Source organism: Sciurus carolinensis, chromosome 2, assembly GCF_902686445.1.
Source record: "Sciurus carolinensis chromosome 2, mSciCar1.2, whole genome shotgun sequence".
In the NCBI taxonomy this organism is placed as follows: Eukaryota; Metazoa; Chordata; class Mammalia; order Rodentia; family Sciuridae; genus Sciurus; species Sciurus carolinensis.
Genome location: NC_062214.1, coordinates 191,237,146 through 191,249,292, shown reverse-complemented (window position 1 = coordinate 191,249,292; position 12,147 = coordinate 191,237,146). Strand labels below are relative to the sequence as shown.

The following is a 12,147-nucleotide window of genomic DNA, read 5'->3' as shown; positions in this document are numbered from 1 at the left end:
TAGGCTGATGGACGTGTCTTTCCCGGGGACTGTCCTGTCGCTGGGGAAGGATGCAGTGGGGAAGGATCAAGGTCATCAACGTGTGGCCTTCGTCCTCACGCCCTCTTCCCAGGCCACACTATTTTGGGGTTTGCCATTTTCCATATCTTACAGAAAGGGACAAAAACATGCCAGGCGTCCATCCCCATTCTACGCTAGATTTTGTTCTGATCCTAAAAGGCCTACCTGTTTAGAGAATGTAAAGCTTTGTGAAGAGGAAAGCAAAAAGCACCCAGAGTCCCACAAGTCACAGGGCCACTGTCAACCTGTGGGGACGTTGTCACCAGCACCTCTCTCGTCTCACGCAACAGGCTTCAGCCCCCGGGTTCCCTGGAGGACACTTATTGACCCTAGACCACAGCCAACATTTTGGAGCTCCAGGTGATTTTCCACTTCGGCTCCTGTTAAAGCATGAATTTGCTTTCTGTCTCCCTAGTGTTTAAGCTACAGAGCATGGCCCCTCTTTCCGAGGGGTCCGGGGACCTCTGGCCCCACCTCCACACTCTAAAGGACGAGGGTCCTTTTTACAAAGTACTCGTCAGGATTCCCCAAGTGAATGTCATGTGCACCACAGACCTCGGTGCTAGGGTAAAGCTAATGGGTCCATCTAGACTTTTCCATGGGATATGGTCCCCAATAGGCAGATTTAATCAATCAATCACAATTTTTGTGGAGCCAGGACCATGACAGAGCTGTATACACTGATGGCCGCACTGCGCACATTTGTTTTTTTTTTTCAGCACCATTTAAAAGAGTTGGAATAAAAGTGACCTTCAGCAGCTGTGGGATTTTCCGTTTTGGAATACACGTAATTTAACACGCCCACAGTTAGAGTTAAGCCGTTCCCTACACCTTGTTGTCGTAATTGATATATGTTGGATATTTATGTGTAGAAATGTGTGTTTCTAATTCTACTGTTATGTGGCACATTTGGCCGAGGAGGGATGGGCTGGAACCAGGGAGAAGTTTGAGAACCTGTTTCAGTCAGGCCTCTCCAGGGAGGCTGAGGCCGGGCCTCTCTAGGGAGGCCGAGCTGGGTGGGAATGGTGAGCACCAGGCTCTTCTCTGATGTTCTCATCCCTGTTTTCACATGGGTTCTAGAAACAGAACCCGTGAGGTGGAAGAACTGATTTAGTCACTGTTGCCGGCTGTTGAGGGAGCCAGGTCCTGGAGAGGGAAGCCCCCCGCTCGAGGTCTCAGACCTTCGAGGGCAGTGCCAGGCCCTGCCTCAGGCTGCCACCTCCATGCCCAGTGCCCTCCTGCTCTGCCAGGATCGGGTCTCCATCTCGTCCTTCCACTGGGGTGGGAAGGAGACCAGTGCCTCTGCCAGGCAGGAGCAGAAGTGGAGTCTTTCTGGGGGTGACCCAGGACTCCCAGCCCAGGGCCGCAGCGGGGAGCAGGTGGAGCCAGGAGCTCAGTGTGCTTGTGTTCGGGTGCCATCTGTGTCTCCCGCCCCTGCCTCCCTGCAGGAGGGGTCCCTCTGATGTCAGCTCCAGTTTTCTTGACGCAGCTCCTGGCTTTAGCCGGAGAGTGTTCTGTGGATCTGAGAGTTTCTGGCTGGTGTACTGGTTTCCTGAGGCCACCATCACAAAGTGCCAGAACCTGGGCGGCTTAAAACAGGACTTATCATCTCCACGTTCTGGGGAAGTCCAGAATCAAGGGTAGGCAGGGCCTCTGAAGGCTCTGAAGAGCCTCCCTGCCCCAGGTCTCAGAGTCTGCCAGCGATCCCTGGCATCTCTGACTCACAGGGTCATTATCCAAATCCCCGCCTCTGCGTCACACGGCCACCTTCTCCCCACCTTCCTTCTGTGAACCTCTGCATCCAAGCTCCCCCTGGTATGGGGACCCCGGCCGTGCTGGTGACAGCCCATCCCAATGACCTTGTTTTCCCTCGACTCTGTACAGACCCTATTTTAGCTCAGCTCACATTCCGCGGGGCTGGGGGGATGCTCAGACCTTACTGTATCTTTCTGGGGAGACACAACTGGCCCCATCACAGCGGGTCAGGTGGCAGGAGCGGGAGAGCCATCCTCCGGCGTGTTCTGAGGGCAAGGACACCGGGTGGCAATGTCAGGAGTGGGCGTGTCCCTGCCTGTTTTACAAAAGAGGAAACCGAGGCCCAGAACCGCCCACGGCCTCCCGTTAGCACATATCCAGACTCAGGACTGACCCCGCCGCCCGGGTCCTCAATCCCTGGGACGCAGCATCTGGACTTGGTGAAAAGCCGGTGGCAGGACGGTCCTGCTGGGCAGCCTTGAGGTGGGCGCGGCTTCTCACCAGCCAGGAGCCCTCGCCTGCAGGTCATGCGCGGCGGCCGTGTCACTGTTTTCTTGCCAACCTGCCTGCCCTTCGGCAGCTGTCGTCAGCACCTCCTCCTCCAAGGCGCCCTCTGATTCCCCAGCCAGCAGTGACCACCCCAGCACTCGGTCAAAGTTTGCTTAGGACAGTGACCACTTCCCACCTTGAATCAGCTTACCGACCTGGCCTGAGGGCTTTGTCCTCCTCTCGCCGGGTGCCTAGCCCAGGGTCTTAGGTCTGGGAGTGGGTGTCAGTAACATTACCAGGAAGAACAGGAAACCTCTGGCTTCCAGAACTCCTGGGCACATGGTCAGGGCTGGCCATGCAGGGTGACGTTTCAGGCAGGCTGCTGCCATCATTTGAGGTGGCTTCCGGGTCCCCTCAGGTCCCCTCTCTGCCTGGTAAGCTCCTACACAAGAGAAGTCCACCAAGGAGTGACCTCCTCTGGGCAGCCTCCTGCCTTCCCTTGATGGTGTCCGCAAGGACCCTCAGCCCCCTCAGAACACCACCAGGGGTCTGCTGATGATGAGGACTTCTGTGTAGAGGTCAAGCAGGTTCCTGTGGGGCCAGCTGCAGCCAGGAGGGGGCAGTCCTGGGGCCAACAGGGAGGCCATAGGCAGGTGTGGGCTGCGTGGTCCAGGGGTGCTGTCCTGGTGGCAGTGGAGAGGAGACGGATTCCCGAGACAGGGAGAAGGAAGAATTAGGACTGGGGCTTTGGTGACAAGATGGGTGGTGGAGGGGGGTTTGACAGGAGAGTCAGAGTTGACCCTGAACTTCAGGCTCCTCGATGTGCTCCTGCCCGCTCTGGCTTCTGTTCCTGGTTTTGGCCCCCGGACGCCTGCACAGAGTTGCGCCTTCCTACCCAGAAGCAGCTGGATCGGGAGTGCTCCTGGCCCCGCTGCTGAGCTTCTGCCCGCGTGGCTGTGCTGGGTGTCCCACAGAGGTCTTGTCACCCACAGGCGGCCCTGGCGGAAAGCTCCCGCCTCAAAGAGCAGCTGGCGATGCTGCAGCTGAAGACGGACCTGCTGAGCAGCATCTTCGGCCAAGAGAGAGCCACCGCTCTCCTGGAGCAGGTGGCGAGCTCCGTGAGGGACAGGGACTTGCTGCATAACAGCCTCCTGCAGAGGAAGAGCAAGCTGCAGGTGAGGGGCGGCAGGCGGCCACGGGCTGGAGTCACCCTGTGGTGTTCCAGTCTCCTCTCTGCTGCTTGCCACTGTGGCCCGGGTGTGTCCTTCTGTCCCTCACCATCTCAGGCTCCTGTGCGTAAACTGGGTAGGAGTCTTGCATGATCCCTCTAACTGGTTCCCTAGCCACTTCTCTGTCCCCTGACTGTCCCCTGCCTACACTGCAATCAAAGTGAACTCTCTTCCACAGAGAGCTGGTGGAGGGACCAGTGCAGGTAAGAAGGGCACTTGGAAACTTTAGGCCACCATGATGCTGGACGCTGGCGTCATTAGTTACACACTGACTGTACCATATCCAAGACGCAGCTGGGATGTGGCCTCCTCTTAGAGCCACCTGCTCAGGGCTCCACCCCATGACCCACGGGGACGTACTCTTTCTTTCCCCTATTTTACAGATGAGGAAACTAAGTGGTGGCCCTTGGCCCAGGGTGGCAGGGCCAGGACGCACCCCACACTGCCTGACCCAAGCCTGCTATCTCACCTCATGCACCCTCTGCCTCCATTAGCAGGGCCAGGCAAGGGTTTTAGGAGCTGGGGGACCAAGAAAGGAAGCTGAGGTGTTCACCCCCAAACGCTCACAACCTGGTGATGGAAACAAACAAATGACGGTCACCAGGAGATGTCCGAAGGCCATCCTGAGCAGAGTCTGCGAACTCGCTGCCGAGGCCAGTGGCAACTGTCGGAGTGGGCAGGGTGGGCTTCCTGGTACATAGATGGACGTGGCTGCGCTCAGCTGTACTTGGCCCGCATAAACAGCCTCTGGTGGGGTTTGGGGAGGGGTTTGCCACCTGTTCTAGAGGGGTGTGGCCAAAGTGTTACGCAAGGACACTCTGGGGCCCTAAGGAGAGGCACCCAACCCCAGCAGGACACAGGGCAGGCTTTCCAGAGCAAGGTGTGCCAAGCAAAAGCAGCCTGGCTGCCGGGCCTGAGGACGTGGTGCCCACGAGGAAACAGCTGCCTGTTCTGCCTCTGCAGAGTTTGCTTGCTCAGCACAAGGACTTCGGGGCTGCTTTTGAACCCCTACAGAGGAAGCTCTTAGACCTCCAAGTCAGAATCCAAGCTGAGAAAGGGCTTCAGCGGGACCTTCCTGGAAAACAGGCCCAGCTCTTGAGGTTGCAGGTAAGGGATCCGTGGGGCCAAGTGCATGACTGCAGTTCCTCCTCCTCTGGTAACCAGCAAAACAGCAGCCAACTTGAGCCACACGTTTGCATCCTTACTTGAGATCTGATTTTTTGTCATAACGGAATTTCTGCTTATTTATCTGATGGTTCCTGGCCTCAGCAGGGTCTTTAGCACCTCCCAACTGCTGATTCTGAAGCCTTTGGAACTGTTCACCTCTCAGTTCCAAAGTCCAACATTGGTATTTGTTTTTAAAATTGCATTGCTAACTGTCCCTAATGGGTCCAGAGGCCTTCAGTGAACTAAAGCAATCTTGAGATTAAGAGTGCACATTTTAACTCATGTGAGACTGTACGTAGGCTGATCATTCCTAACAGGTGGCTGGTAAGGAGCTTGCTGGTTTTTAAAATGCATGAGATCCCAAGATGGTCTTTTTAAAACCCAAGAGCAGCTCATGTATAGAGTGAGAGTTCTAACGTGGTGGTCTGAGTTGGGGTGTGGTTCTTCATGAGGAGAGGTGCTCATCACGTGAAAGTCCAAGTACGTCTGTCCCCAGGATGTCTTCTGGTCCTTCACCAAGTTTATATTCATGATGTCCCAGAATATTTTTGTCTGATTTAAACTTTTCCATCAGCCCCGGATGAGTTGGGCCTGAGACCAGACACCTGGTGCATCTGCCGGGGTGGGGAGCCCTGTCATCTGGGAAAGTCCCCACCCCAGACCCTCCTGCTCAGAGGCCCCCTGCCCTGGTCAGCCTCAACAGCCGATGGGCGGCGAGGAGGCTCAACCCTTCCTTTCTCCACTGCAGGGGCTGCAGGAAGAGGGGCTGGAGCTGGGGCTGCAGATCGAGGCCATGAAGCCTCTCGTCCAGGGGAATTCCAACCACCAGCACAGGATGGACCAGCTTGCTTCTGACCACCAGGCCCTGCAGAGGCCTCTGGAGGTAAGGCTGTCAAAAGAGCCTGAGTCACAACAAAGAATCCTGTGCTCCTGGGGCCTTTCTCCTCTTTCCTTCCCACCCCTTTCTTCTTCCCATCCTCCCGTCGCTTCCTGGAACAGACGATTCCCGAGGCCTCCGCACGGGGGCGCTGCGCCAGGCCTGAGAGCGGGCGCAACCTGAAGGAGAGGGCCAGGCCTCTGCTCCTGGGGATGACGCTGGAGCCGGGTAGATGCAGATGAATCAGCAAGAACCAGGAAACGCTCCACTCTGTGCTGAGCTAAGGGCCGCGAGCGGGAAGAGCTGCTGCGACCCCAGCAGCCTGCGCGCGGAGGCCACGGCGCTCCCCGCGAAGGGAGCCCTGAGCCCCGGCGGCCGCAGAACCTCGTCTGCAGTGCCCTCTAGCGGTCACCTGGGCACTTGCTTGTGTGGCGCAGGGTTGGTTCGGCTCGGAGCAGTGGCGGGGAACCCGGGACCCCTTCAAAGCTGGCCCAAATGGACCAGTTGAAATGCAGGCTCCAGCCCGACTCGGGCCCTGGGTCCTTCAGGTGGAGACCTGGGTCTGCCTTTGTATCAAGTCCCGAGAGCACAAGCTGGTGTCTGGCAGCCCCACTCAAGGAAACCGTGTGAGGCAGGTTCTCCAGCCTACCCTGCCCTGCTCCACACCCTCTTTATAACCCCCAAGCCCGCAGATAACGAAAGTTCCCCTCACAGACAATTTAGAACTTTCTAGAATACAAAAGAGAGATTTTTTTTAAAAAATAGTTATAATCAAATAGTGCCCTTTGATGCTTTAACGCTCCCAGGTGGCTGCATCCAGACCTGAGGAGTGGTCAGAAAACGGCTCCTCTGGTCACAGCCACAGGGGCCCCATCCATGGCGGCCTCTGCTGCCTCCTGCGAGGCAGTTTTCTGGAATGTGATAAGATGATCAGACCAAAAGCACAGTCTGCAATCCTTTTACACCATGGACAGGTCCCTCGGGAGGCCAGCATCTGCACTGAGCCTGCGAAACCCTCCTTGTGTGTGTGTGTCACGTGAGCCAGGGTCCAAGCCCAGGTCCTGACAAGTGGGGTTTTCCCCAGCAGGGAGATTGGTAGAGCCTGGGGAAGTCGGGGGACGGGGGGCGGTCCTGCCGTGTTGATGGGTCCTCCCTTGGGGGAACAGAGCAGCCGTACCTGCTGCTGTCAGCCTCTCCATCGATGTCACAGCAGCCAGACACTCCCAGGGGTCTCCAGGAAGCACAGCACCACCTACAGAGACCCACTGGGGTAGGCGATGCATGGAGTCTCCTTAACACACCTGGGGTCTCGAGGTCGAGGGAGGGGCGTAGAGACAGGAAGCCATCCCACAGCAGTCAGCTCCAGAAACCAAGTCCAGTCGGTGAGCCAGCTTAGAAGAGGACGACAACTGAGCCCCGTTAGGGGCTGCAAACATGGTGACATTCCAATTCTGTGGAGTGTCTTTATTTACAGTTTATACAGTTCTTTAAAGAGAAATGGCCCCTCCCGTTACTTGGATATTTCTTGCTTGCTGAGTTGCGTGGGTTTTAATGGGCCTTTCCCCACAGACAGGCGACCTTCACGTCTCCCCAGGGTATGTACGCAGGCCACATCTCTAGGCAGCAGGGAGCCATCGAAGGCCTTTGGTCTGGTGTTGGTGGTGGTGAGAACCAGGAGGTCTGGGGCTTTGGGCCATGTTTCAGGTCCTTGCTTGATGCAAGTTGAGGACAGATGTTGCACAGCCCGAGGCCTGGGACGCCCAGCCCCTCCCTAGGTCCCCATCCCCTGGCCTGGGCCTGGAATTCTGCAGTGTCAGCCCGTGTTTGTGGAACCCGGGAAGGCAGGGCCTTTGGTGGCCCGGCATAATGAGACCCTAAGCTGGGGGACACAGCAGGAACCGGGACAGTAGGCCCCGGAGTCTGACTGGCCCATGGTGAGATAAAGAAGGGCCTCAAAGCATCCCAGGCAGAGTGACCAGGAGCATGGAAAGTGGCCACTCTTCCGGGTTCAGTGCCATCTTTCCTGGAGACAGAAAAGAACAAGGTTCTAGTCTCAGAGGCCTGAACAACAGACTAGCCTAGGAAACAGAACTCGGGAAGGAGCAAAAAAAGCACGGCTGTTTTGAAAACCTTTATTTGAAGTACAATCCTATACAGAAAAGCGAGCGTCTAAGTGCGCAGCTCGGTGGAATTTTAAAAATTAGCTGGATCTGTGTTAGCAGCACCCAGATCAAACCCGGCGTGACGCCAGCCTCCCTCACGCCCCACCGCTCACTGCCAGCACTCCTACCTCCACGGGCGACCTGACCTCAGACGAACCAGCAGCAGTTAGGCTGCTGAGGGAACCAGACAGGTTTGTTCTGTGCTCCTGCCCGCCCTCCGCGTGGTGGTTGTAAGTTCGTCCGCAAGGCCGCGTTGGTGTGGAGCGCCCGTTCTTGCTGTTGTAGAACATTCCCATGAGTGAATACACAACAGTTTCCCCAACTGCTTGTGCCCGTTCACATCAGACCAGGGGGGCGAGAGCCCCCTGCCCCACCCCTGCACTTGGCCGTTTCTGTAGAAGACAGGCCTCGAGGCGTTTTGAACACGGCTTGACCCTCCTGAGCTGATTCCTCGTGCTGCGCGGCGGGAGGACCCGCTTGTGGTGTCTGGCTGTGTGGGGAGCCAGGGCCCAGCCAGGTCTGGGCGTCCTGCAGGGTTGGGGTGGTGCCCAGGCTCTCCGCCTGCACCCGCGCTCAGGGCGCCCTGGCCCTCCGGGCCATCCCGCAGGACCTGGTGGACAGGTGTCGGCAGAGCGTGCAGGAGCATTGCACCTTCAGCCACCAGCTGCTGGAGCTGCGGCAGTGGGTCACTGTGGTCACTCGGATGCTGGAGTCACACCAGCAGGACATGGGCCCGTGGGACGCTGCAGCCCGAGAGGCCGAGGTGGAGGTAAGGTAGCGATTCCCTCACTTGCGTCCCCAAAAGCAGCCTCTCCGACTGAAGCTCCCACACTGGGGAGCAGAGGGTCCCCTGCCCGGGACCTCACTATGTGCGTGTGTGTGCGTCCCTGTGTTCTTCAGAGGCTGCTGGCTGAATTCCCAGAGAAGGAGGCCCAGCTGCCCCTGATCGAAGCACATGGCCAGCTGGTGATGGAGAAGTCGTCTCCTGAGGGGGTGGCCTTGGTCCAGGAGGAGCTGAGGGAGCTGGCGGAGTCCTGGCGGGCCCTGAGGCTGCTGGAGGAGAGCCTACTGAGGTGAGAGGCCCCCCTGGCTCTGAGCCTTGTCTGGGTCCGTGCCCCTCGCCACCCGGGAGAGCCGCAAGCAGCTGCCGGGGCTCTGAGCCAGGTGTGGTGCCGGGTACGTGCCCACCTCTCCCCACGAGGGCCCGCCTGGTGATTCTGGCAGGGGCAGGAGGAGCCGGGAGATGTGCCTGGCTGGGGGTCAGCCTCCAGCCCATTCTGGGATGAGCCTCGGTTTCCTCGTCTGTGTCAATGGGTGTGTGCACCTGCGTGACAGGGGAGCAGACGTGTGTGAGGCCCAGGAGCGTCCGACACCCCTGAAGGATGGCTACTGGCTGGATGTTGACAGGGAGACCCAGAAGTGTCCTGCTGCCTCGAGGCCCAGTGCTGTCCCTTCTCCAGTGCCCTGATGGGCCCCCAGCACATGGCCGCCTTGAGCGGGGTGTTTGTCTTCCCAGCCTCATCAGACGCCAGCAGCTGCAGAGTGCAGAGGTGGACTCCGGGAAGAAACTGGTCTTCACCAACAACATCCCAAAGTCTGGGTTTCTCATCAACCCCGAGGATCCTGTTCCCAGGCATCGTCGTGGGGTGAGTGTCCGGGGGCTTCAGAAGGGCCAGGAGCTGGGTGGGGGCTGCAGCACGGCACCCTCCCTGCCGGGACCACATGCTCAGCTCACAGGCCTGGGCCACGTCCCGTCTCACTTGCCCCCGCTGGAGCCCCAAGAGCAGGGGCGCCCCCTGCAGAGAGGGACCCGGGAGGAGCTGGGCATCCCTGCGCCAGGCCGGTCCTCACCTCTCGGAATCCCTGCGGGGAGGAGAGTGCCAGGTCGCCCACCTCCTGCTGGCCTTGGATTGTCACCTGAGTCACACGAGAAGGGCATAGCCTTGTGCCACGGCTGCATTTTTTTTGGAAAGAACGAACTCATGGTATCATCAGCACTCTCCCTGGTGCGGTGGTGCACACCTGTTCCTGCTGTGTGGGAGGCAGAAGCAGGGGAGCACCTGGGCCCAGGAGTTCAAGACCCACACAGCGTGACCCCAGCTCAAAAAAGAAAAAGAATCAAGCTATTCATTCTCCCGTTCCTTCCTTCACTCATCCAGAACACTCTCGCTGAGTGCTACTGTGTCTGGCTTGGAGAGCAGCTCGGAGCTCTTCAGACTGCGATGCAGGTTCTGATCCAATGGCCTGGTTGGGGCCTGTGGTTCTGCACTGCTAGCAAGACCCCAGGGTGTGTCTGCGCTGCTGGGCCTTGGCACACAATTTGAGGGACAAGAGTGGGGTCCGGGGGCAGTTGAGTAAGAGCTTACAAAACTGTGGACACGTGGGCAGAGGGGCCAGATGCCATGGAAGCTTGTGGCAGAGTGCGCGTGACCCAGATCCTCCGTAGGGTAGCCCTCGGGGGAGTGTGGAATGTCAGCTGGGCCCCGGGGGCTGAGTGGGAGGAGAGAAGAGGAGGGAGAGAGGACAGTGTGGACAGAGACCCAGAGGGAGGGAGCCCATTCAGGGGCGAAGACATGCCCACAGGCTCCAGCTCACAGAGGAGAAGCTGCTTGACCTTCAGAGGCCAGCGTAGCCAGAACCTGAGGCTCTCAGGCCACATCAGGGAGGCACAAGAAGGCACCACATGTGGAATTTAGGCAGATCGCGCTGGTCACAGCCCACAGGGGTACCACGGTGATGGATAGCTGTCCTGGTAAGAGGTGATGGTGACTTCCGTTAGGAACCAGGTGACACTGAGGCATGCTCCTGACCCTAGATGTGGCCGTGTGGAGTAGAGGTCCATGCCTCCTCCCCTCAGGCCTCGCCCTGTCCTCAGTGGAGTCCCGGGACATGTGGCCAGTGGGCCTTTTTCAGCTCCGCTGCTCTGGCCCTGTGTGTTCCTGCAGGCCAATCTGCTGGAGGAAGAAGGAGGCAGCCGTGAAGATTTCTCCCAGTTCCTGAGGGACTTTGAGCGGTGGCTGCAGGTGGAGAATTCCAAGCTGGTTCGAATCATTGCAATGAGAACCACCACAGCCAAGGACTTGAGGACCAGAGAAGCGAAGTTGCAGGTTCGTTCCCACAGAGCCGTCCCTTGCCCATGGGGTTTCCACTCAGGGGTGTTGGCCACCAGGGGCTCTTAGAACAGGGATCACTGACAGTCATTCCTGAGCTCTTCTCACTTGTGTAGAAGTCATGCTTGTTAAACTTTTCTGATTCAAATATTTTAGTACATTTTCCTTGTATTCATTCACTCATCTTCCTTTTCTTATTCCTTACTTGGAAAATAACCAGCCCCTGTCTCGGGACTCCTGTATCAGTTAGCTACTGCTGTGTAACACACAACCCCAAAACTTGGAGCTGAAAACCCCAGCCATGTATTTAACTCATGATCCGGACACTTGGCAATCTAGCCTGAGCTCAGCCTGGCTCCTGCCAGTTCGAGGAGCCTGTCTGCTGTCAGTGTAGGTCAGCTGGGTGACTCTCATTCTGGAGGTCAGCAGGCTGTTGGAGATGAAAGTGACATGGACCACACATCGTACCCTCCTGTGGGGCAGCCCAGGCTTCTCGTGGCAGAGGCAGGTCTGAGGGAACCGTGGGAGCTGGCCAGGTCCTTGGAACTAGACTAGGATGTGGTGTGACATTAACTCCCCCTCAGGGGAGTGGGGCCTCATGGCCTTGTCACCCCTCAGAAGTCCACATCTTGATACTGTTGCAATGGCAATTACGTTTCAACATGAATTTGGGAGGGACAAGAATTCAAGCCATAGCAGTCACCAAACCCTCCCTGACTTCACCTCCTTGGCATGCTCTGTTTTCACTGCCACTGTCTCAGTTTAGGCACTAATTTTCACCTTGATTATAGAACCAACTTCCCAACTGGTCTCCCTTCTCCCTCTTGGGACCCCACCCAGGTCATGGCTCATTCTGCAGCCAGAATGACCTTCCAGAATCACAGGGACAAGGATGACCTTTTCCACTTGATGAAAATATTTCAGAATAGAGTTCAAACCCCAAGTCTGTCCCGCACGACCTTTCTCGGCCACACCCCCAGCCTGCCTCTTCTCTTCCTTATTTTATGAAATTTCACTATGACATACCAGAGTCTGAGTTTTGTTTTTTAAAAATCCTTTATGGGATTCATTTGAACTCCTGAATCTATGATCTCGGGTCTTTCTGGAATATTCTCTGACACCCTTTCTTAAAATATTGTCTCTGCTTGATACATTTTTCTCTCCTTCTCTTATGTTGTTTAAATATATATTATTTCTTCTCACTGTGTTTCATGTCTCTTTGCCTCTCTTGTATATTTTCCATCCTTTTGTCTCTTCATGTTGCATTTTGAATATTTTTTCTGACCTGTATTCCAGTT

The 12,147-nt window shown here is 57.0% G+C and overlaps 1 protein-coding gene across 2 annotated transcripts in view; it reads left to right on the top strand.

The window, feature by feature from the left end:
* The window catches only part of Syne3 (spectrin repeat containing nuclear envelope family member 3), an 84,340-nt gene that overhangs the window by 55,723 nt on the left and 16,470 nt on the right, over positions 1 to 12,147 (top strand). For both annotated transcript variants that reach the window (XM_047539655.1, XM_047539656.1), the window contains exons 9-15: positions 3,297 to 3,479; positions 4,497 to 4,640; positions 5,449 to 5,583; positions 8,347 to 8,508; positions 8,640 to 8,812; positions 9,256 to 9,385; positions 10,685 to 10,846. In XM_047539655.1, coding sequence (XP_047395611.1) covers positions 3,297 to 3,479; positions 4,497 to 4,640; positions 5,449 to 5,583; positions 8,347 to 8,508; positions 8,640 to 8,812; positions 9,256 to 9,385; positions 10,685 to 10,846 — 1,089 coding nt within the window. The remainder of the gene's footprint in view (positions 1 to 3,296; positions 3,480 to 4,496; positions 4,641 to 5,448; positions 5,584 to 8,346; positions 8,509 to 8,639; positions 8,813 to 9,255; positions 9,386 to 10,684; positions 10,847 to 12,147) is intronic.